Source organism: Bombyx mori, chromosome 27 (genome assembly GCF_030269925.1).
Source record: "Bombyx mori chromosome 27, ASM3026992v2".
Taxonomy (NCBI): Eukaryota; Metazoa; Arthropoda; class Insecta; order Lepidoptera; family Bombycidae; genus Bombyx; species Bombyx mori.
Window position 1 is genome coordinate 7,285,218 of NC_085133.1, and position 27,026 is coordinate 7,312,243.

The 27,026-nt window shown below is 37.8% G+C and overlaps 1 protein-coding gene and 1 long non-coding RNA gene across 2 annotated transcripts in view; both read right to left on the bottom strand.

Annotated features, from left to right (window-relative positions):
• Positions 1-27,026, bottom strand: part of LOC134201545 (uncharacterized) — a 358,050-nt gene that overhangs the window by 33,872 nt on the left and 297,152 nt on the right. The gene's annotated exons all lie outside the window — the stretch shown is intronic.
• LOC101747109 (fez family zinc finger protein erm) lies at positions 1,334-25,726 on the bottom strand. The gene is made up of 2 exons (XM_004923465.5): positions 25,577-25,726; positions 1,334-2,878 (listed from the first exon to the last, which is right to left on the bottom strand). The coding sequence occupies exon 2, from the start codon at positions 2,860-2,862 to the stop codon at positions 1,744-1,746; it is 1,119 nt and encodes a 372-aa protein (XP_004923522.1). The 5' UTR covers positions 2,863-2,878; positions 25,577-25,726; the 3' UTR covers positions 1,334-1,743.

Here is a 27,026-nt window from a genome sequence, read left to right on the forward strand (position 1 = left end):
AGGTAATGTTCAAATTTTGTCCTTATGTAAGTACCATTTAGTGTCATATTTTAATAGAACGAAAATATTCACTTGTTCTCTAATAATCACCTGTATTTAAGTTATCGAACTAAGATGTCATTCAAATAAAAATTTTAATTTAATAAATAAAATAGTAAAAAAAACATAATTGAAAGTTGACAATCTCTGGAATCTCTGACGGGTCAAGGTTATAATTTAGAATGTTAACGTTCACAAAGCCCAACATGAAAGTACTCCGGCAAATGACGGTTCTAATAAATAATGTATTTCGTTGCCGACAAATCAATGTGAATTATTTTATGGAATGATGTTGAGAACTTATTGACAACCGATTTAATGTGAAAGATTCGATAAACAATTACGACTAGTTTCTAGAAATAGGTATGTAACTGTGAATACTTGTTACAATATCATATGATGACTAGTATATTTTTGTACGTCTAATAAGTTTCCATATTCAAATTTTTGTAGAGCAATATTTAGATTCGATCTACCGAGCCGTTAGTTATATTGCCCGTTCGGTGTAAGATCTTCCCTTTATTGTTTCCCTCCCTCAGACTCAATTAAAACTTGTGTAAAGGACGGATTGCTATACAAACAATACTCAATAATATAACCTCACGTCTCAAGATGGGCGCCGCTTTTGACGTTATAGTATCTGATGGCTTCGATAATCACGTTCTATCTCATTCTCTCACAGACCAAATCCTATGAATGTATGTATGTCTCTTTTTAGTGTCGCTTTGTCGTTTCATGGAGTATTAATATTGTTATATTCGGGATTAAGGAAATTAAAATGAATTTGTTTGATGTGCTTTTTATTGTTACAGTCGCCTTTTTTAAATTGTTAAGTAATAAAAGCTATGATTTTGATTGAATAGGTACGTATATTTTATTCTTAAATTACACTCGATATTGCATTTTCACATAATATACATTGTATCATTTTATTTACAATTAACTAACTATATTAATCAGAACGTTAGAAATAACTTACAGAGAGCATCTTATAATTAGGTACGCGTTTTTTCAACAACAGATATTTTTACACAATATTAGGTAGTATTTTCTGTAGAGTTTCATTACGTAATTTTGTTACAAGTATTTTATTACACACACGATTATTTAACGTGCTCTTAAACCTTATCACCGATATATCGGCTACTCATGAAATGTGAATAGTTGGTAGGAATCCGTTAAATAAATGAATAATGTAGAATAACCGTGAAATTTTAAAATGTAGGTATTGAAATAGTGAAAAAAAACATCAAAGCCACAATTCAGATTTGTTTCGGAATAATTCAGAAAAAGCGGGAAGCATTTTATCAATGTCAACATATGTACATAAATGAGACAGTAGATTTTCCTATAGAAAATAATTACTTGACTATCTTGACTCACTATAATAAATTTCTTCGCTATCTGCAAGTAGTAGATGCTATTAAACTATAATTACAATAAAAACGAAAATCTACATAATATTTTTACATATTGAATGATGACTTTTTTATATTTACAAATATGAAGATATCAAATACGTTTAATTTGATTGGTAGATATGTCTAATTTGAATAAAATTATAAAATAGAATTAATTTTTTTTTTAAATATAAGCATTACAAATATTCACAGCGATAATTACAGCAGTTTCCGAAACTAAATCAAATCCACGATCAATTCAATGGTTATTTTCATTGAAGCTCCCAAAATACGAAGCCGGCGGTCACAAGAGCTTCGAGAAAAACGCATTGGGCGCCGTTATACGAGCAGGGTCCAAGATCCGTGAATACGAAGACCCTAAGAACGGTCTGAAGGCGATCCTGCTCGGTTCTTCGCCGGGACTAGCAGTGGTCTCCTGTGTCGAGTCGTCCTGCGCGTCCAGTGAAGAGTCTCCATTATTCGAACCGCCCATATGCAGCTTCCTTGTGTGCTTCTTCAGATCGAAGTTCCTGCAGAAGCCCTTAGCGCAGATGCTGCAAGTGAACGGCTTCCGTTCGTTGTGCGTGTGCATATGAAACGTCAGATTGTATATTTGGTGGAAAGCTTTGTTGCAAATGCTGCATTTGTACGCCTTCTCGCCGCTGTGAGTCAAACGGTGGTTCTTATAGTTGCCCTTCTGGTGGAATCCCTTGCCGCAGAATTCGCAGACGAATGGCTTATATCCGGCGTGTATTCTCGCGTGAGTATTCAACGTCGATGAGCGATTAAAGGCTTTTCCGCACGTCAGGCATTTGTGAGGTTTCTCCGAAGTGTGTATTATCTTATGCCGGCACAGCGTCGAAGCTTGACGGAAGCCTTTTCCGCATATTTTGCACACAAACGGCCTGGCCCCGGTGTGCACGGGCATGTGTCTCGTCAGATTGTAATGCGCATTGAATACTTTACCGCAATCGCCACACGCGAAGCTCTTGTTCTTTGCCGGCGACGGCGTGGGGCCCGTAGTCGAGGAGACGGCTTGGTCGGCAGCCGGGGGTCGTGGACTGGGCTGTCTCTGTACTGGAGACGGGGCGGGCGGAGGTCGCGAGAGATGCATCTGTGGCGCGTAGGTCAAGGATAGCAGGTCCGGACTGTAGTACAAGAGCGGATAGTGCGAAACGAGCTGTCTTCTCGCAGCTGGTATGTATTGTTTGAAAGCGGAGTCCAGTAAATGTGCGCCATACGAGAGGAAATTCGAAGGGGGCGTTGGTTCCGGCGAAACGGATTTCTTTCTGTCCGGCTCCATCAGCCTTGCTATTGAGAAGTTAAGTACAGGAGGAGCTGTCTGAGTGTCCGGTGATTTGGCTCGTTCAGGCGACGACTCCCTCGGGCCCTCCGGTCGGGCGTTTGACTGGAACGGCTGCATTTTGTTGATTGTTTACCTGTGAACAAAACAATCCATACATTAATATATTTTAATTTTTTTTTATGATTGAAAGATTACTGGTGGCCCGAAAGCCTTTCCAGTTTCACAAGGACAGGTGGGCGAGCAAAGGCTCAGCCAGGAGGGGTGGGATTTGCTAACAACTGCCCGAGCGCCTCCGAAGGAAACCTAGCAACTCAAGAGCAAATTAACATATCTGTGACAGTGCACAAATGTGGGAAAATGAAACAAAGCCGCTGGACGTAGCTTCTCGGGATCCTTAAAAAAGTTCACTGAAAAAATCTCAGTAAATAACCACCATTTCACTGATATTATATTTCATCCCATATCATCTCATCTCATTTCTTTTAATTTCATCCCAGTTGATTGATGTCTCAAATTAATCATCTTCATTTAATTTTCATTTCACTTCATATTATTATCATTTTCCATAAAAATATCCCATATTATATCATCTCATCTCATATCATTTCATACCATGTTTCATATATTAATCAACTTCATTTCATTTTATAGTATCAATTTCATAAAATAAAAATAATATATAAAAGATTAGGCTGTATGGTATGGTACCTTTGTCTTTCCATTTGGAAAAATAAAACTACTACTACTACCATTCCATTAATAGTTCCAAGCGTTCCGATTTTTAGCGTTTTACTGATTATTTGTTTGTACAAAACGGTATTACGACCGCAAAACAATCATTGAGCTTTCGCGAGCGGCTCCTGCGTCTTTGAATGTTTTCTGAATTAACGAACCCCCGCCGCGTCAATTACGGGGAGTTCGTGCGGTATTGTTGGGTCGCGTCGCGCCGCGTGGGTGTGCCATCACGCCCACAGTCGCGGTTTCGACGAACAAAGCGACGTTCCGCGTCGTTTTAAACAAATTGGATGGCGCTGCGGAGTCGTATGTCGGAAACGCGCGAAAACTGGTTATGAATTCCGAACGTTTTTTTTTTTGTTTTTTTTTTTTAAACATTGACGCTCTGTTATACTGTTTAAGCTACACACTATTTTAGTGTTTTTTTTTAATAGCTTAGATGGGTGGACAAGCTCTCAGCCCACCTGGTGTTAGTGGTTACTTGGAGCCCATAGACATCTACGACGTAAATGAGCCATCCACCTTGAAAAGTTCTAACGTCTCAAGTATAGTTACAGCGGCTGCCCCTCCCTTCAAACCGAAACGCATTACTGCTCCACGGCAGAAATAGGTAGGATGGTGGTACCTACCCGCGCGGACTCACAAGAGGTCCTACCACCAGTGTATAAATATTTTAGTTTTACTTTGGTAATTAATAATGAAACTAAAATTAAGTTGCTTTGGTCTTGTTTCACGACTATAGCCTAAGAAAAACGAGGCGGAATAGTTTTAATTGATTAATTTAATTAAAAATTTAATAATTACATCGATTGAGGGACTGCTAGTTAATAGTCTAATAGATGTCTATGGGCTTCAGTAAACACTTAACACCAGGTGGGCTGGAAGCTCCTCCACCCATCTAAGCAATAAAAAAAATAGTCTGCAGCTGGCAGTTATGGAAAACTCAAAAAAAAATATATGTACAGTCAGAAAATTAATGTGTAATGTTTTAAGTTACTAACACAGATTATAAGAAATACTATCAAAATGTATGTATTCTAATGAAACAAAGATTTTAACTATTAATAATGAATTTGCAGTTGCTTGTAAACAAATTAAGTGTCTATTATCAATATGAAAACTCTTGTCTTCGGAATTAGAATATATAGCGGTACAGTTGTTTGTTTGTCTACAACTATGGACAAACTCGAAACTCTGAGCGGCACTTTCGTTTAGATGTCTATAGCTTTAATACCGAGTAGGAGGTCACTTCGTCTGTCTGTCTACATTTAGATTACATACTGAATTTTCAAATCATAATCATCGCGATCCAGGTTAATTGAGGCTGTGAAAAAAAAAACGATGTTGGAGAAACCGCATTATAAAGATCATCGTAATAGGGTCAAATAGGGTTATCGAGTTAAGTGATATATTGAGTAGGTACACAAAACACGTTTGTTGTCTTAGAACAATTTAGAAATCATCTCTTGACTTTATCAAACGAAAACGAATGACAGTTCTTAGGACGGAGGCACCGCTCTTCAAGAAGGCTGGTGTAAAATGTAAAATGGCGTCTATGCGCGCCTCCATCGGCTAGGTTCTGTCGTAGCATGAAGTTAGCCGAGCTCCGACGACATTACGATCTTGTTTTCACCTCTCTCTTTTTTCCTACCTAAGCTGATGGTCTAGAGAGACCGAGCGTCACCGAGCTAGTAGGTGAGCTCACGGGGCTCAACCCGATGATTTTGCTAACACGAACCCTAGCAAGAGCCGTGCTTCGCAGAATCTATCACCAGATCGAAAACGCGACCCACTGAGAAGATCCGGCGAGAAACTCAGTGGGCTGTGTCTATGGGTTAGTTTGCTCGTCTAACTCTTCGTCGTAATCGACGAGTTCGACGAGGACAGTGACCAGGACCTAAAAGCACCGAGAGTGGATACAGGGGATCCGTCAAGACATGTCTCAGGCGATGGCGGCTTTGCGTTGCCTCGTCGCGGTCGAATAAGAAAAATCTGTATTTCGTTAGCTTAGTTTACTGGTGGTAGGACCTCTTGGGAGTCCGCACGGGTAGGTACCACCACCCCGCCTATTTCTGCCGTAAAGCAGTAATACGTTTCGGTTCAAAGGGTGGGGTAGCCGTTGTAACTATACTGAGATTTTAGAACTTATATCTCGAGGTGGGTGGCGCATCTACGTTGTAGATGTCTATGGGCTCCAGTAACCACTTAACACCAGGTGGCCTGTGAGCTCGTCCATCAATCTAAGCAATAAAAAAAAAAAAAATTGTTCGTTAGGTATACGTTTAAAAATAATTTACTTTTTTTAGACTAGCTTCGCCCCGCGGCGTCACCCGCGGTACGACAATACCCGCGCCTAGCATCACGCAGCTATTCAATAATAAAATTTAATGTTTCAGAAGCGAAGCGAGGGTGGGTCGCTAGTCTAAAATATAGCCTGCATGGCTCTATTGGTCTAAGCACTCTAAGCCAATGTAATTAAACGATCGGCTGTATAAGATTAATTAATATACGAGACATGGTAACATTTTCGATTTTCGCAAATTGTAAACACAATCACAACTACTTTTAGAATATATACTTAGTAGGTGGAGTACAAGGTAATGTTTCCCTACTTCTCATTTCATAGCACCCCTGCGCTGGTCGGAACCCCTTTTTTGATTTGCGTAAATCTTAGCGACTTTTGTTTGAGAATCGTTTTGAAAAACTCCTTGTTTATTGTGTGGTGCAAAACCACTTTTTTATAATAACTACCAATTGAGACATCCGCGATTTATATATTTATGATTTTATGATTCTATTATAGATTTCCTTAATATCTTCCTGAAAATCAATATGACTTTTGATTATTTATAATATAATATTAGAGATCGCTTTTGGGTAGAAGATCGCCTATTTTACAATTATACCTGTCTGAGGCTATCTGTTAACGTTTTGAATGTTAATTGTGTTTTGGTATGCAATGAATTATATTCTCTCCTTTCCCTTTCTCATGAATGAAATACTACCGGACCAAAGAAGACATCAATCTTTGAATTTGGACGTTCGGATTTTTCAGCATAGGTATCCATTCAGTGTCTTTACTAATTTGTAGTTTTGCCAATTAGGCAATTGGTTCCGAATAATCCATACACCAAACAACTAAATGTCACAAACGGAAGGATAGGTGAGCTCACAAGCTCAACCTGAGAGAATTTGCTAACACTAGCCCGAGCAAGGGCAGTGAATCGCAGAATCTACCACCGGATTGGAATTGCGATTCACCGAGAAAAACTAAAAAATACAAAGTCTTCTAGTCGTTCGAAAATAATTTCGATCAGTTCCACAAAACAGAGATGGCGCTACTCGACAAAGAGGTCGACGTGCAACCTAGCCCATGCATCAGCCCGGTGAATTTCTCGCCGGATCTTCTCAGCGGTTCGCGATTCCGATCCGGTAGTAGATTCATTCGCGAAGCAGTTGCTCTTGAATTGTTACGTCTCCTTCGAAGGCGCTAGGGCAGCTGTTAGCAAATCCCATCCCTCCTGGCTGAGCTTTTGCTCGCCCACCTGTCCTGGTGAAACTGGAAAGGCCTCCGGGTCACCAGTAATCCTTCAATCATAAAAAAAGATGGCGCTAATCGAAAAGAATTGAACTACCATTAGAAGTGGTTATGTAAAATCTAATTAACTCAAGGCGAATCCTTTGAGTTTTTCTAATCAGCAAAACAAATAAGTACGGATCGTAGGGGACTAAAGTACCACACGTCGGAGGGTTGAACGTATCCCGGCAATTAACGCAAGCGTAACGTTCACTGAGTTAACCCGCGAAATATGTTCGGTACATTCGACCCGGCATTGTTTAACAGTCTTTGTTCTCCCTAATAGGGCTGTGAATACATGAATTATATTTTTCGAAAATCCGCTTTACGCCTTCCTCAAAATAGTTTCTGAAATTTTCTTTAAGCACCTCATTTTTTCTATGAAAACAATTTAAAATGTGCTTAAGGAAATTGCGAGTACATCTCAGTGTGTCTCTCGCACACAAAAAACATTAATGTTCTTCAGATAAGCACTTCTTTTTTTATTTTTTTATTGCCTAGGGATGTGGACGAGCTCACAGCCCACCTGGTGTTAAGTGGTTACCGGAACCCATAGACATCAACAACGTATATGCGCCATACACCTTGAGATATAAGTTCTAAGGTCTCAGTATAGTTACAACGGCTGCCCCACCCTTCAAACCGAAACGCTTTACTGCTTCACGGCAGAAATAGGCGGGGCGGTGGTACCTACCCGCGCGGACTCACAAGAGGTCCTACCATCAGTAATTACGCAAATAATAATTTTGCGGGTGTGATTTTTATTACACGATGTTATTGCTTCACCGTAGAAGTCAATCGTGAACATTTGTTAAGTACGTATAGTTACAACGGGTGCCCCACCCTTCAAACGCTTTACTGCTTCACGGCAGAACCTACGCGCGCGGACTCACAAGAGGTCCTACCACCAGTAATTACGCAAATTATAATTTTGCGGGTGTGATTTCACGATGTTATTCCTTCACCGTGGAAGTCAATCGTGAACATTTGTTGAGTACGTATTTCATCAGGAAAATTGGTACCCGCCTGCGGGATTCGAACACAGGTGCATCGCTCACACGAATGCGCCGGACGGACGTCTTATCCTTTAGGCCACGTCGACTTCAATATAGTCGACCTTACATATATAGTACATATTTTTAAGTAAATAAATGGGTTATTGACTCTTTTCTCTTGGGGCGTATTCCTCATCATAGTTACTCTTGGCAGAGCAGTCGTGGTCATGTGAAATCTTTGTTTATTATAGCCTTGACAACGGTGTTCTATAGTTCGGGTACTGAGGTTTGGTGCACGCATTCGTTAAGTGGGGTTTAGGTAAGGACTTTCACTTGATCATGCCAGCGCATGGGTCTTCATACATGAGGTCTTTTACCGTCGACCTACCCTAACCAACAAGTTCCTCGATAGATTTAGGCCGTATACTAGCCGGCAGTCTAATCTATAAATGCTTGTATAGGATTTTATCACTCAAAAGAATTTTAAATGCAAATGTCACGAAGACCTTTACAGTGGAGATTTTTTCCACACCTATTTGCTGGTAGCCTAAGGCGCCATTACATCTACGTCCAGATGGGTAGGTGAGCTCACGGGCTCAATCTGAAAGAATTTGCTAACACTAACCTTCGCTAAGCTTCGCAGAATCTACCACCGGATCGTAATCGCAACCCACTGAGAAGATCCAGCGAGAAACTTAGCGGATTGTGTCTATGGGTTAGTTCGATATTCAAAAACTTCATCGCATTTTATTTTTATGATTGAAGTATTGCTGAAGACGCCTTTCTAGTTTTACCAGGACAGGTGGGCGAGCAAAGGCTCAGCCAGGAGGGGTGGGATTTGCTAACAGCTGCCCGAGCGCCTCCGAAGGAGACCTAACAACTCAAGAGCAGCTGTTTCCTGAATGAATCTACTACCGAATCCGAATCGCGACCCGCTGAGAAGATCCGGTGAGAAACTCAGCGGGCTGACGCATGAGTTAGGTTGCACGTCGAACTCTTTGTCGAGTTTGACAAGTACGGTTACAAGGGGTCCCTAAGTCGGCTCCTAGTGTTAGAGCTGAAGGCATCTAATGCAAGAGTTATTGGATCTGATGGATCCGTAAGGGCGTGCTAATCGTCGATGTAATGTTAACTTTATAGCTGGAAGAAATCCTATTTATATCGCGCAGTTGTCGTGTGATTTGAAGGTTGAGAATTGAGGTGTTACTTATTCACGTGGTATCTTAAAGTTTTTATGAATAAGCACTTAATAAGTCGTGTGCCTAAATACAGCAATAAAAACCCGTCACTTATAATCAATATTCCGTATGCCCCGCTAAAAGTAATTAGCGCTTTTGATCTAGTTCTAGTTTAGTTTAAATATTATTAAAACAATTATAAAGATGTCCGATAGCACTTAAATCTCAACTCGAATAACAATACAATGTTTTCCCGACAACAAACAACACGGAACTATTGTTTATAAGTGTGTTTTGTACGGGCTTAACAACAAAAGCGACCGTTAGTTAAGAGCGTTTATTGTTTATGGAAACAATAAGTAATAATTTTTTTTTAAATACATTCCCTTGAGAGCACTGGAGTTCGATTAATATTTTTAAAATTTATTAGAACAGTTCTATAATTAGTGACTTCTACTTTTTTTTTTACCTTTTAGCCTAAGGGGCTATTTCAGCTGGGTGGACGAGCTCACGACCCATTTGGTGTTAAGTGGTTACCGGAGTCCATATACATCTACAGCGTAAATGCCACCACCCACCTTGAGATATGAGTTCTAATTCTCAGTATAGTTATAACGGCTGCCCCACCCTTCAAACCGAAACGCATTAGTGTTTCACGGCAGAAATAAGAAAGGTGGTGGTGGCACCTACCCGTGCGGACTCACAAGAGGTCCTACCACCAGTAATTACGCAAATTCTAATTTTGCGTAAATACTGGTGAAATAACATTACAAATGTTACGTATTTCATTAGGAAAATTGGTACCCGGTGTGGGATTCGAACACCAGTCCATCGCTAGATACGAATGCACCGGACGTCTTATCCTTTAGGCCACTGCGACTTTAAAACAGCCATTTTTTAACAGGCAAAATATGAATTGTGAATGAATAGGCTATCTAACACTGAAATAATTTTTCAAATCGGACCAGTAGTTCCTGTGATTAGCGCGTTTTAGCAAGCAAACAAACTCTTCAGCTTTATAATATTAGTATAGATATTCATTCATAATTTTGTACGTATAAAATAAGTGTAACAAAATCTAGATATGAATATAGAATAGCCGACGTAAGCAATTCACGCCCACTGTGCCTTATCAACTCATCTGATCTAGTGCTGTCGAGGGTTTGAACGGAAACTGATAAACGATCGTCCGATAAACCGCGATCCGAGAGCTTAATTATGATATCGAAGGCGATAAGTACACAAAGAAGTCCTTTTATGATAAACGCGGAGAGCTACGTAACTAGTCCGGTCTCTTTTGTGTGGAAATGCATTAAGAAAATTAGCGTGGTTTTTCTTTAGCATCTAACGACGGGAGCTTGGCTCTTCTATCGTAAGGATATGACTGTTCTAATCAACAGAGACTGCTTCAAAAATTGAGTGGCTACACCAGAATAAGACTTTTTCTTTTCTTTGTTGTATTACTCGGAATGGTCGTGGTCGTCAGTCAGTATCATTGCTGTGGGCAGATGTTGTGCGCGTCACGAGCAATCGCCACGTCTTTTTTTTATTGCTCTTGTAGGCAGACGAGCATACGGCCCACCTGATGGTGAGTGGTTACCGTCGCCCATGGACTTCAGTAATGCCAGGGGCAGACTGCTGCCCACCGTTAAGTACTCTTCACAAGCCTCGTTTGAAGAAGGATATGTCATAGCGCTCGGGAAACACCATGGAGGGGAGCTCATTCCAAAGCCGGATGGTACGTGGCAAAAAACATCTCTGGAAACGCAATGTGGATGAACGCAATGGCTCCAGGTAGTATGGATGAACTCTACTCTGGTGGAGGGCGGCGCGATGCGTGCGGTATCATCTCAAACCATTCCTCAGAGCACTCCCCATGGAACATACGGTTCAAAATATAGAGGCAACCAAAGTCCCTCCGCAGAGCCAGAGGTTCCAAACGATCCGTGAGAATGGGATTATCGATAATCCGAACAGCCCTCTTCTGTATGGAGTCAAATGGAAGTACTAGTCCGGCTTGTGGTGAGCCTGGTACACTCATGCAAGTAACGGCCAGCTCTTTTTTCCCTACCGAGGCGAGAAACTCAGTGGGCGACTTGTGAGAGACTTGATCGGTACATCGTATTAGACTTAGGAATAGTTAAAACACGAAATGGTAAGCCGTCCCTTATTTTTTGTTAGGAGGAAATCACCGAATTTCCGCCCTCCACTGGGGATGGAGGGCGGGGCATTTCGGAGTTGAACCGACTAAAACCTCCTGTCGCTCAACAACCAGCATCCAAACCTCGCATGAGACAGAACTCATGAAAAGGCAAAGGGGGAAAGTGAAGCGTTTAGTGCGGAGCACATCTCTCCCGTCACTCTCCCCCTCGGGACGCCGGATCGGCGGTCGTCGGGCCACGACCACCAGCCCTCTCGAAGCCGTCCCTAGGTCAAAAATAACTTGGTAAATGAATCAAATGAAAGTAAATGTAAATTTATTCGAGCTTAACTCATCGGAAAACATTTTAATTCAAGCGCCCACCATTGACAAGATTGTGGGATAATGTCTCCGCTGGAATCGTTTAAATACCAATCGTAATCTAAATAGCCGACCGTGTATACAAATTTCAATAACTCCAAAATTACATTTTAAATCGAAAGTGACACACGCCTTCTTTAAATGCGAATTAAAAAAAAACGACCGCAAAAAAATATAAAGCCGCCGACTCACTTCCGTCGGAACCGGGCGACCCAATGCGGTTGCGACAAAAACAGTGCTTTGCAGTGAAGTTCGCTGACAATAGGGCCCGTCAAAGCGTTTATTTGGAGATTATGGCTTATTTGTAGTGTCATAATCGGTTGTTAGCCACCGGAGTGTGTATCCAGGTTTTATTTGTGATTTCGAGAAAAATAAAATCTTTGCGACGCTTGCTTTTATACTTATTAAGTAACGCTTTCGTAATCTTGAGGATTTTAATTCGAAAATAAGTTTCTCGATGAACAGATTTTTAGTTGATACGTGCGTTAATATAATATTTTAATGCATCATCTTAGGCCTTACAGCCCAGGGTGGGCCTTAGCCTGGTCCAGTATGTCTCTCCAGACTGCTCTATTCAGGACTGTCTCCTTTCAGTTCCTGACACCGATAACTTTGAGGTCGCGCTCCACGCCATCCAACCATCGGAGTTTGGGTCTGCCACGACTTCTGCGGCCCTCTGGTTTGCCATAGAGCAGTTGTCTCTGTCTGTCTATATTTTAATGCGCTATGTTAGAATTGTGTGGATTGGGAGAGACCTATGTCCCGCAGTAGAAGACTGAGCCGATGATGACGACGATGATGGTGATGATGTTAACATGACTTGAAAGGCAACAAAGGATTTCTCATCGGAGAATTGGAAACGGCTTTTTCTGTGTAATACAAAAGCGTATTGTGATTTTAAACTATCATTTACTGGTGTTACGGAGAACTGACGCGGGTGGGATTCAATCTATCTCTCTGTGTTCTTCTTTCCACGAAATAAAAACAGCGCTGTTATGAACTGTTAGCGCTTCATTGTTTTTTATTGTACTTACATATACCTCTGCTCGACTTCGGATTTATGGAGAGGAGCACTTTGAACAGCAAATTGTAAGATAAGATTAATCGGAACAGATTAGTCAAAAAACTAGAATAATTAATTTAAATTATAGAGTTAACAAAGCTCTTTTTTTTGTTGCTTAGATGTGTGGACAAGCTCACAGCCCACCTGGTGTTAAGTGGTTACTGGAGCCCATAGACATCTACAACGTAAATACGCCACCCACCTCGAGATATAAGTTCTAAGGTCTCAGTATAGTTACATGACAGCTCGAAATGGACAAACCAAATGATCAGTAACGTGGTAGAAAAAATGGTACAGAAATGTCGATATGCTGTATCCTCGTGAAGGGAAAAGATAGAAGAGACATTCGGAAATTAGAAGCAGAAAAGTATCGTAAGCAGAAACGGAAAGATATATAAATTATGAATACATTACAAAGAGCAATCTTATATAAGAATTACTGATAATATAAATTACACCGATCTCACAATGTAAGACAAATAATTAACAGTTATCTCTATATATAAAAATGAATTGCTGTTCGTTAGTCTCGCTAAAACTCGAGAACGACTGGACCGATTTGGCTAATTTTGGTCTTGAGTTATTCGTGGAAGTCCAGGGAAGTTTTAAAAGGTGAGAAAATATAAAAAAGCTCGGAATTGTATAAAAACAAACAATTTTGTTTTTCCTTTGATGTGTCCCTTTGATGTGTCTTTTATTTATCGATTGAGGCACTACGAAAACTGCCGGGTCAGCTAGTAATTAAAAGAATCAAAATGAACATTTAAGTTAAAACTAATAATTACAGTTAATTAAATTGTAATGTTTATTTATTTATTTAGCAATTATATTCATTGATAATAAATGCATCTATGAGGGAGAAGCTACAATATAATATCACAATACAATTAAGATCTTTCTAATTTACAGTTACATATGAATCTTTCTAATTTGCATAAGTCTAAGTTGCATATGAAGATGTAACTATGCTAGAGTAATTACCACAAACACAATCTGTTTAAAATAATTTATTAAAACATACATAAAACCAATACCTTCTTAAATTGATGAATAAACATTTTGACTGATAAGGTTAAATACATATAAATAACCTTTTCTTGAAAAGGTTTCGGAGCGAACACAAATATCATTAAATCCGAGTCTTTAGTCGATATAAAAGGGTTTAAGTCGCGTAATTCCCCTCTACTCGTTCAGCGAGGGTATATTAATAATACAACATATTTAAAAACTAGAATTTAATAAATTTCGCAACGTAAGGGCCTCTATCCCACTTAACGTCAAACGCAATTTGCTTCACGACCAACGTCAGAGCCGTCCCGAATCGTTGGTCTGGAAATTGGTGTCAAAATTTAAATAAGCAATAAAAAGTTTGTCGTTCTGAATGTTTTCTTGGGTTATATTTTTTTTTTATTGCTTATATGGATGGACGAGCTCACAGCTCACCTGGTGTTAAGTGGTTACTGGAGCCCATAGACATCTACGACGTAAATGCGCCACCCACCTTGAGATATGAGTTCTAAGGTCTCAAGTACAACGGCCCCACCCTTCAAACCGAAACGCATTACTGCTTTACGGTAAAAATAGGGAGGGTAGTGGTACCTACTCGCGCGGACTCACAAGAGGTCCTACTACGTTAACGTTAAAGTGTTGCCATTCAATACTAGGTAGAGAGTTCGCCCAAACACGCTGACGAAGATATAAGATTTTTTTCCTTTCGTAATCACGGCTCAAGTTCCTAATATAGGTAACATTGGAACTTACGACAATTTCTGAGAAAAGATATCTAATAAGATATCACTTAAGACGCCTTCACAATAATCCTCATTTTAAAAGCTAAAACAATAATCGACTCGGTAACCGCACAAAACACATTTAACGCAGATGTCACGAGCAATTCATAATCTGAACTTGTGTGATGATAGGACGATAAACGATTTCCGCGTTTCAATATAACTTTCCAATTACGCGGCCCAACACGCGTTTCCACAATAAACAAGCGAACCGGCGTTTCGTCGGTGCGTTAATCTGGACCAGTGGAACGAGACCTTTATTTTTCGAATGTTTGACATTAGAGTGTGACTGCGTAATTGTCATTTTCAAAAGTCGAATTTAAGGTTTCAATCTTTTAGAGAGAGAGAGAAAGAGAGAGAGAGAGAGAGAGAGAATACACTTTATTGCACACCAGAACACAATTTACATTCAAAAAACAATCACGATACATTTGTACAATAGGCGGTCTTATCGCTAAAAGCGATCTCTTCCAGACAACCGATTAATTTACAGAAATTCTGGAAAATATGAAAATATAGCAGGTATGTTGCGGTGTACTATAGATAATATACTATTATAGAAAATATATACATACAATAAATAAAATATATATGTACCGATTACATATAATATAAAATATATTCCAATATACATACTTACCTACAATACATACTAATATACTTACATACACATAATACATCAACAGTATGGAAATAATAAACGATGGTGCAAACAAACAGCTCTAAGCAGATAAGTAGTGTTCCTTCACCATTCTTTTAAAACAGTTTAAAGTTTGAGTTTTTAGTTCCTTTTCAATGCAAATATTGGTAATTTCAATCGGTTGCTTTCTTTTTGTTATCCTAAAACCGATTTAGAATATGTTATTGGAGAGCTTATTGCAGTTTATTAAATCCGTTCAGAGCTAGTTAATTTCAAGTTCTCCATTATCTTTTTATTTTATATTACATGCTTTATATAATAATCTATGGCAACATTTTAAAGTTTGCTCTTAAATCTGAGGTTTAAGGCTAATAACTATGGAATATTTTCCGTGATAAATCCAAGATCAAAGTCCTTACTTATCCTTCCTGTCCTAAGCATTCACTTAACGCAAGGGTCTCAATAAACCGGTCGATAGTAATGATCTTTGCGGCTTCGCTCCTTTATACGAATGAGAGCGGGACACCGATACAATATACAGGATGTCAGACAGGGACAGCGATACATCATTTACGGATTACCGGTGATGGGTGTCGGGAACACTAATCATTTCATTCGAATTCGACTCGCGCCAAAATAGGACTGTAATGGCGTCTTGAGCTGACAGATGTCAACGCGGTGACGCTTAGTGACGTCAACGACTTGATCGATTCGAAATAAATTGGACTATGGTTTAGTTATTTGTCTAGTTTTTTTTTTACTAATTTTCCGATCTGCAGTTCAAAAGATTGTCGAACTTTAGTGACCACAGATAAATAAATGGTCAATAAAATGTAGTATAAGTATGTAACTTTTCTATATAAAATGGTAGATACGTTCCCGAAAATCTCTTGTTGTGCGAGACCGTGTTATATGAAAATAGAAGCCAGTAGAAAATAGAAGAGTAATTTTTCTGAATGAACCATCTCAACTATGCCTCTATTTATTTTTTTACCTATTAAACACAAAAGAGAAGCAGTTAAATTTCGGCTATTCCCATATATTGTGTGTTTCATAGTGCATAATGTAATTTTCTAAATAATTTTAAACAAAAATTTCGTTATCGTGTTGTAGAAGTACCGTGTTATAAGATGGTTTTAGGGAATATTTCTTTTCATTTTAGAGTAGAGCCGTGTTGTAAAATACCTTGTTATAGGCATAGCAACAACTATAGCATTAATCTTCACTCTAGGCATATAGCTGAAATATTGTAACTTAAAGATTCTTGCAAATATTTACCATACACGTGGATTCTTGGAAACTTCGCCATAACTTTTAGAGGTATGCAGAATTCTGAATTAGTAGAATCTTCATCGAATATCTCTGTTAGAATCTTGAAACGGATCTAAAACTAGTATTGATTAAAAATGTCTATATACCTTTTTTTTTAATATTTTCCCGTGACGCAAGGACTGCACTAGGTATACCTACCTATATTTTTTCAGTAAATACCCAATCATAATATTACACGGCGCAAATGACAAAAGCAAATCGTTATTAAATAAATTTAATTTCTCGTGTTTTAAGGGCAGTACAAACATCGAACTATGAAAAAAAGAACCACAGATATCAAACCGCCCCGCCTATTTCTGCCGTGAAGCAGTAATGCAAACGGTTTGAGGGTGGGGCAGCCGTTGTGACTATACTGAGACCTTAGAACTATATCTCAAGGTGTGTGGCGCATTTACGTTGTAGATGTCTATGGGCTCCAGTAACCACTTAACACCAGGTGGGCTGTGAGCTCGTCCACACATCTAAGCAATAAAAAAAAAACCTCTACTAACACTTACTAGTTAAATATCACTCCGAACTGAATTGAACTAACTAATGGCAATTTCAAGCATTTTTCTACCGAATTCACGGTATAGCGATATTCTCCGGTAAAAGGGAAGTTTCCCAGAAACATTGTAATAGAATGTATATGTACTTACTTACGTTACTTGAACAAAGATCTATCGCTGGCAAGCTGGCATAGAAAAACACATTTCGTCTTCTCGCATTAAAACTGTATAATCTCAAAACCTACTAATTTTACAGGAGAGTGCTTTAAAGGTTTAACATGTATTATTTTTAATACTAATCATATTTGCAAAAAAAATTTTTTATCAATTACATTATCTGTCTTTTAAAATAAGATAAAATTATGTAGGTATTAATTTTGTTAATAGTAGTCAAAACATAGGTAAACAAAAAAAAACTAAACTACGCTCTTTTTACAGTATTTATGAGCAAAATAAAAGGTGATACCAAACGTTTACGCATATTAACTCAATTTCGAATATTTTTGGGAATTGTACACTTTTAATGCGAAAAGGCGATTTGTTACTTTATCGGTAATGAGGGAGTTTCCAGAAAAAGCTATAGAATATATTATATTAAAACAGAAATCTATCGATGTCATAGAAAATCACACCAGTCAAAATGACTGGTTCCAATATAAGTAAGTATGTGCATTTAACAAAAACATTTTTTTTTTGTTGTGTACACAAAATAAAAAAAAAATTAAAAAAAATTGTATTTATTAGTCGTTATAAAAATCATAGAATAAATTGTTTTGGGAAAAAAATATTCACACTCAAAATCAATATTTATAACAAATAAAGCCAAAACCGATCATAATTTTGATTGGTGCGGTAAATATAGTGTTAAACATTGAACCTTCGAGCCTTATATGGGTAACATTGCAATTAATACGACTAGCCAACATCACAACGATCTGTTTGACAAATATTGAGTGATTTGGAATTACGCGGTGGGTCGGGTAATGGACGAGCGTGCGTCAACACCGTAGTAATTGTGACCCCGGCCCCAGGGAATACAACCAATATAGCCGGGACTCTGCAAATATTTGACGTCATTATTTAAAGCCGAAATCCGACTTCAGTTTTCGATAGAAACAAACAACTGATATTTCTGATTTTAATATTAGTTAAACATTTCGATTTGACGAATGTGCTTATTATTGCTTTTTTTTTTTGTAAGTTTTATTATGGATAACTGAAATGAGATTAGTTAGGTAGTGTATTTTTATCTTTTATACCGTGTTCAGAAAAACTTGAAAATGGGTTTAGATTGTTTTTATTAATTTATCGAATAAGTTTTTGGGGTTGCAAACAACGCAATCGAGGTGGTAAATTATATTAATTCCCTTAGGTTTTGATTTTTAATTTTTCCACATTCCATCCTACACTATTTTCTGTGTGAATTTTTAGACTGACGTTTTGTTATCTGGCGGCGACTGATGCATTTATACCCTACGGTTAGTATACGATCGTGCTCGCGTTCCGACATTAACATTTTTAGTGCTGAGCTGATTTTCATAAATTTTACAAAAAATGTACCTTTTAAAAAACATTTACTTAAAAAGAAATACAAAAATCAATGCTATAATTCACAGCAAAACAATTTTAAATGGTTATTTATAAATGTTATTAACTTATTAAAAGGTTAAACATGCGGTTTTTTTTTCTTACCTAATCTGATAGTCTTCAGAGACCATTTCAGCGTAGCCTTACCTAGTAGGTGAGCTCACGGGGCTCAAACCTGACGATGTTGCTAACACTAACCCTAGCAAGAGCAGTACTTCGCTAAGACGCGTCCGTCTATACGGATTACCTACTAGACATATTAGACACCTATTAGATATCCACCTATGTTGATATCTAATAGGTGGTAGTTGTCCAACTGCGCAATAATCGTTATTCCGACGCTCCGCACTTTATACGCATTAATAGAGGGTCGATTTATCGACGGTTCGCGCTCAAAGGGTTAATGTACTATTATAATGCCGTCTGGTGTAGTGGTAAGTGACATAGTCACTACACAAGGGAAGATATTTGTATGATAAATATTAATGTGTTTTCCAGGGTTATGGATGTATATTAAATATATGTATGTGTATAATAAAAATCTTACATTTATTTCCGTTATCTGGTACCTGTAACACAAGTTCTTTACGAACTTATCACGGGACCAGTTAACGTGGCGTGATTGTTAGTAAATATTTATATTTATTATTTATTTATAATTATTGTATATTAATAATAATCTATATAGCTTAGGCTCAGAACGCCACAAGTTTTCTAAAGGTTTTTTTAACTGTCATTTATATTTAAGTTAGAGCAATTTTGAAGTTCAGTGATTAATCTTATTTGACTGGTACCTAATTACAATAGTCTAAGGTTAGGTAAGATTAAAAGATCTTAAAGTTTTAAATAAAACATACGATTGAATTTTGCATTTAAGGTTCAAGCTCATTCAAGGTAAGCTTCTTCAAACGAGGCTTGTGGAGAGTATTAAGCGGTAGGCAGCGGCTTGGTTCTGCCCCTGGCATTGCTGAAGTCCATGGGCGACGGTAACCCCTCACCATCAGGTGGGCCGTGTGCTCGTCTGCCTACAAGGGCAATAAAAAAAAAAGTAAAAAAAAAGTATTTTCAATAATTACAAATACTCTACAGTTTTCGACATCCTCTTTCCATGGACGAGTTACTTAGGTAAAGTTTAAAACTAGACTAGTGATCCCGCAGTAGTCGAAATTCGACTATAATTAATTGAAATTATAAGTTTTATATTGTCAAACACAATTAGGTATACTTTTATAATATAATCACAGATTTCGCCAAAACTGTGTGTAATCATTTTTTTATTGATTTAATGTATTTTTTATGCATAATTAGAAAAAATAATTAGCATTCTGCACTTCTTCTCTATATTCTCTATAAGTATAGGAAATTTCATACTCCTTCGTCCGCGCTATTTTTGTAAAAAGGGATACAAAGTTTTTGCTTCACGTATTAATACCTATATATATAACGTAGCTGGATCTCAGCTCCCGAAACACCGACTCAAACACATTTGTAATCTTCATAATAATAAATACGCTGCCCCAATAAAGACATAATAATAGCCAATTTAGCAATAAATCCGTGAAGAATTTCTCGGGTAGCTTGTGTGATTTACCCTCAATGACTCCGCCCTACGAGCTCATAGGGAGGGCACGCGCTTGATTGAGCGTAACGACGGTTGCCCCGGTAAACTTAGTTTTAGAAATATCACGCGACCCTTACTTCTGAATTTCTATCTCAACTCATATGCTCAAGCTCAAAAAATCTAATCTTTTTTATCGCTTAGATGGGTGGGCGAGCTTACGAGCCCGCCTCGTGTTAAGTTGTTACCAGAGTCCATAGACATCTACACATCTATTCTACATCTATCAAAGGTCTCAGTATAATTACAACGGCTGCCACACCCTTCAAACCGAAATGTATTACTGCTTCACGGCAGTAATAGGCGAAGTGGTGGTACCTACCCGTGCGGACTCACAAGAGGTCCTACCACCAGTAATTACGCAAATTATAATTTTGCGGGTTTTATCTTTATTAAACGATGTTATTCCTTCATCGTGGAAGTCAATCGTGAACATTTGTTAAGTACGTATTTCGCGCATCGCGTCCGCCCGCCGAATAAGCTTGTCCATTATCAAAAAGCTCCGAAGAACAAATAGGTTGCCTAAATACTGTTCCTAGGGCGTATGAAATCCCGCAACCTCGAAAAGCTGATAGTAGAAGATCACGTGGTCGATGACCCTCGCGTTGGTCAAAATTGACAGCATCCCTCACAGATAAAGAAGGATTTTGCAATGAGCGGTCAGAAAACAGCTTTGAAACTTGATCTGATCTTCAAAAACGAAGATACCGACTCAGAAGCAGAAGCGAAGAAGTACATAACCATTCTGCTACAGTTCTTCAGCATAAGACATCATTCTATTTAAATTATCAAACAATGGTATCAACCTTTCTAATTCATCCGAAATATATTTAAAAAAAAATGCTAAATCGTTTCAATCGTGCGTGACGTAATTTGATTTATACTAATTAAAAAAGAAAAAGTTCGTTTTGAAGAGATAGAGGGAGAGAAAGAGAGAGAGAGAGAGATTAAAATTCGTCCTCTATCCCTCCCGTTCTCTGAAAGGGAATCGACACCTGACCCGTGCGACCAGGTGTGAACGAGGGTGACACAAATTAGCTAAACGCGTGAAAATGCACCTCAATGTATATAAGTAGTTACCGGATCATGACACCCACTCTTTTGTGAGAAAAATTGAAAGGGTACAGTTAATATATGCATGAAGAGATTCAGTCGAAGAGATTTAAATCGTTTTGAACGAGTTAAAGTGTGAATATTTATAGAATTACAGACATATTTTTTTTGCTACGTGTCAAAATTTATTAAAGTTTATTGGTTATTTTTTAAATCTTAATTTTTGAAGTGAAAACTTCTTTAGAATCGTTGTGATTTCAAACCGGATGCAACGGAAAAAACGACTGGTAAGAGACACAAATACAAAAATGTGTAGGATGAAGCCAGCAAAGAATGAGACAGAAATATACATACTATTTAATACAGCGCCATCTGTGAGATTTTTTAATACTAACGTGTGTATGAAAGCTCTTGTAGTGAATTTTAATTTAGGATTATGCGTGAAATTAAAATATCAATTCACAGAGGGCGCTGCCTTACAATTATTTACTAATGACAAAATTTTACATATACTTAAGACGTTTAGGATAATTGTATTTTAGTTTTGGAAGGTTTCACTTCTACCACGTGTGAATTGCACACATTTTGTTTTTTTTTTAATAATAATAATATTTTATTTATTAAACTTGAAAACATTTATACATAACAGTTTGCTAAAAACTCTCCAACACTAGGCACTGCCTGTCTCGTGGAGAGTTTTTTACAGGAGTAAAGTTAAAACTAGTAATAACGGTGCTGAATATACGAGTAAATCAAAATAGTTAAGCGAATATTATACATATATATAAAAAGAAAAGAAGCAGGTGTAATGATTTTTACTATACCTACGTAAAAATAAAAAATAAAAAAGAAGGTTTATACTATTAATGTAATTAATGATGATCTTTCATCGAGCGGGTGAGATTGCTCGGTGGACCGACAGCCCAATGTTGTAGGTCTGGAGTTGTTTATGTATTATGTACCTATAATATGCGAAGTTATCATGAAAAAGTTGATAGTGCGATTCAGACTTTTATATTCTGTGTATATATCATACAGTAATTCAGTACGTATCTACTGTTCTGGGTTATCTGCTGTGCTACAAGCTTTATATTATATTTCATGTATAAAAGACGAATTTAATTTATTAAGCCCACCTGGTGTTAAGTGGTTACTGGAGCCAATAGACATCTACAACGTAAATACGCCATCCACCTTGAGATATAAGTTCTAAGGTCTTAGTATAGTTACAAGGGTTGCCCCACCCTTCAAACCGAAACGCATTACTGCTTAACGGCAAAAATAGGTAGGGTGGTGGTCCAACTACCAGTAAATTGCCAGTAAAATTTTGTCATTGTACAGCGAAATCCTGATGGAGTCATTAATTTGCGTCTTTATTATTTGTAGTTATAGTCGATTCTAAGTTAGTTTCTATGATTCAATTGCAATTTACTCGGTCGGGTCGTAGAGATGAATATCTTGAATCTAATTTATTAGCACAATAAACTTTCTTAATGTAGCTTTTTTCCCTACCTAGTCCTTGGTAGTCTAGCAGGCTATTCCAACCTTACGCGGATTTGTGAGAGAATTGATAACACTAACCCTAGCAAGAGCAGTGCTTCGTCAAATCTACCACCGTATCGGAATCGCAATCCACTGAGAAGATCCCGCGAGAAACTCAGTGGGCTCTTAACGTTACGACGAAGACCAAGTCAAACTTAATTTATGAAGCAAATAAAATATGTGGACACAGTCTTAGCAACAACAAAAAAATATATTTGTGACGTCAAAGTCCGTGTTCCTCTTGACCTGGAGGACCTTCCATACATATGTCTGTTGACGAAGCGACGAAGCGCACGGCCACTATGGTATAAATAAACAGAATAGTAACTTTATCATCAAGGGATTAGAGTAGAAATTGAAATCGTCGTTGCTTAAAGGATAAGAAGCCCGGTATCTAGCGATGAAACGTTGTTCGAATCCCGCAGGCAAGTAGGTACCAATTTTTCTAATGAAATAGGTACTTAACAAATGTTCACGATTGACTTCCACGGTGATGGAATAACATCGTGTAATAAAAATCAAAACCCGCAAAATTATAATTTTCGTAATTACTGGTGGTTGGACCTCTTGTGAGTCCGCACGGGTAGGTACCACCACCCTGCCTATGTCTGCCGTGAAGCAATAATTCGTTTCATTTCGAAGGGTGGGGCAGCCGTTGTACTATATAAACTGAGACCATAGAACTCGTATCTCAAGGTGGGTAGCGGTGTTTAAGTTGTAAATGTCCATGAGTTCCGGTAACCACTTAACACCAGGTCACAGGGTATTATATATACCTACCTATTTCTGCCGTGAAGCAGTAATTTCGGATTGAAGAGCGGGGTAGTCAGCCGTTTTAGTATAAAACTACGACTTGGCACTAGTCTCTAGATAAGTGTCTTTATTTACGTTGTTAATGTTTATCTCCTTTAGAAACCGCTTAATATCCGGTGGAATGTTTTTAATTCCAAATAAGCTTTAGAAAAACATCGCAGCATCATTCACTGGTCCAAGACATTCTATTCAGTTTGCCTTACTCGTAATAAATACCTCAATTTTCTGTAAAGAGTTGCGTCGGATGGGTAACAATAGCACTATTGACCGCAAATATAATAATATCATTACGCGGTCTACGTCCGGAGAGATTATCTGTGTAATAAGGTTTAATCCTTTCGAAATAGACGGATGGAGATGAACCAAACGGATTCAATTCTTAGATAAATTTTTTTTAGAATATTTGCGTAATTCACTAAATACGGATGTCGAGAAGTCCTTTTTCAAATAATACCTAATAAGCTATATTATGCCGAAGTTGGTTTATAATAATACCTACGTGAAGCAAAAACCTTGTATCCCTTTTTACGAAAATTGCGCGGAGAGAAGAGTATGAAATTTGCCACACTTATAGAGAATATAGAGAAAGAGTGCCAAATGCTAATATTTTTAGTAAATGGTGCATAAAAATACTTTAAATCAGTAAAATAAACATTACACACACTACCATGTACTTGTATATACATACTCTTCTGTTTATTGGTAAAGTCTGTGGTCAAATTGAGAATAGATTAATATTGTTTGTCTTCGATATTATTTATCTATAGTGTAGCCTTGACGAAATTTGTTATTATAGAGATCTAAAATAGTCTTTGACAATAGACCCTTAATAATGTTCAAACTTATAATTTAAATTATTATAGTCGAATTTCGATTACCGATGACCACTATCTAATGACCAGAGATTGTTTTTTTTTAAGTTTCATGTATAAAACGAGTTAAATATAACGTAAAAAGAATGGGACTGATTAGGCAACCTTAGAATATGATAAAACATATTTCAGTTAGTTAAACTTGAGTTAATAGATGCTATCAAAGATGGAAATCTTTGGAAAAAAACCAACGAGTGAATCTAGATTATTCTAGAACGTCTATAATTACGGAACGGTATTTCCTTTGTCGTTACTTTAAGGACCTCTTTAAATTACAGTTTATATAAATCAATTGGTTATTTGCTTCGATCTTTACGAGTTGTAAAATATAATTAATTGGAACTATATACCTACTTTTGAGATTTTAATCTAGCGTTTTTTTTATTCTAATTAGGTACCTATATTATTTATTTCTGACGTTTCGGATACACACTTTACAGTTTTGCATTGAATTCATGGACGAGCTCATGGTCTACCTTCCGATGGCTTCCGGTGCCCGTAGACATCACAGCACGTATGTCAACACCCTCTTTGAGACACAAGGTTGAGGCATCGACCAGATTATAAAACACATCACACCTCATATTAACTTGTAGTCTGTTGTGTTTCAATATACAATAATACTTTGCTCTCAATCTGTATTTCTGGAACAGATAGCTTAAAGCAAGAAGGCCACATATTGTAATAATCCTGTTTAGAACCAAACACCCATTTTTCTTTTGTTTTCTAGAACACTCTAGCTATTATTGTCATTCCTATTTGTGTGAAAATAATTGAACCACAAAGTCCAGTATACGATTATCCGAAAATGGCGTTAAATAATTCAAAGTAAAAAGCTTATTAGTGTAGAAAATAATTATTGTACATAAATGGATACTGTAATGTATTAAATAACAGTATTATTAAAAAAAAAAACTTAATTTCCAAACTAACTTATCAGTAGGTATGTCTATTGTTGTAATTTTCTCCAAAACGATAACAAAGAAAAAGGTAACGCTCAAAATGAGCGTTAAAAAAAATAACCAACCTGCTTTGAAATTCTCTAATTAAGCACTTTTCACATTTTTAAAGTCCGAACAATAACTGAGCAACGTGGTCACTGGCCATCGCGACACTCACTGAAAATCGGACAAAAATGGCCGCCGAACCGTTCAGCCGTTCCAAATTCAAAATTCGTGTGACGTCGGAAAGGCGTGCGGCAAACACCCCCGCGCGCCCCTCGCATGCCCCGGCCCCGCCACTCGCAGCCCAAAGGGCGGTCTTCAATAATTCACCGTTTGCACCAACAGCAGCAGGCCCCTCCTTTTCGTGACGGCGCGTTTAAGCTTCTACCATTTGTTTTCTCTCTCGTGCTTGCGGGTTTTGTGTGCTTGCGTCCCGCTCACACTCATTAGTTGGGTCTCGTTGCATGCATTATACAGCGTGTTTGGCAAACGTTTTACAAGGTTTGCGCAGTTCCGTAGATTAGTTTTAGTGTAGAGAAAACAAATGAAATTAAAACCTTATTCCAATGTTGGTTAGAAACTTGACAGAAAAACACCATAGCTCTAGGGTAATGTAGAGCCTTGTAGAGCCTCGTAGGAGGTTCGGCCCTCTACCCGAAAAAAAAAAAAAGGGTAACGTAGAGCATTTTGAATACATCCATACAAATAAATAAAATTTAAGTGTGTTTGTAATAATAAAATAACTGCTTTTTAGTAAATGCATAAGAATGTACCTACTATATACGGTGTATATCTATACCAAAATATCTATTTTTTTTTTATTTTTTGTCTGTCTATACGTTTTACACTTTTTTATTTATTGCTTAGATGGCTGGACGAGCTGACGACCCTCCTGATCAAGTGTTTACCAGAGCAGAACGTAATATAACGGAACGTAAATACCACCACTTACCTTGAGATAATAGTTCTAAAATCTCAATTTTTACAGTACAACGGCTGCCCCTCCCTTCAAACAGAAGCGTAGGTATTACTACTTCACAGCAAAGGGTGGTGGTACCTACCTACCCGTGCGGGCTCACAATAGGTCCTACCACCAGTAATTACACAAATTATTATTTTGAGGGTTTGATTTTTTTGTTGTTGTTTATTGCCTAGATTGGTGGACGAGCTCACAGACCGCCTGGTGTTAAGTGGCTATGTAAACCCACCTTGAGATATGAGCTCTAAGGTCTCAGTATAGTTAGTTTTTTACTACACGATGTTATTTCTTCACCGTGGAAGTCGATCGTGAACATTTGTTAAGTACGTATTTCATTAGAAAAAATTGGTACCCGCCTGCGGGATTCGAACACCGGTGGATCGCTATCACATCGCATCGCATGTCTGTTTGTTCAGACTAATCTCTGCAAGTTGCGGGCACAGCTAGTCTCAAATACCTACAATTGAAATAATAATTCATCATATCATGAAAAGTATCAAAGAATTTTTTGCAAACTTGCAATCTTAGGGTCGTTTTGGACAGATTTATTTATC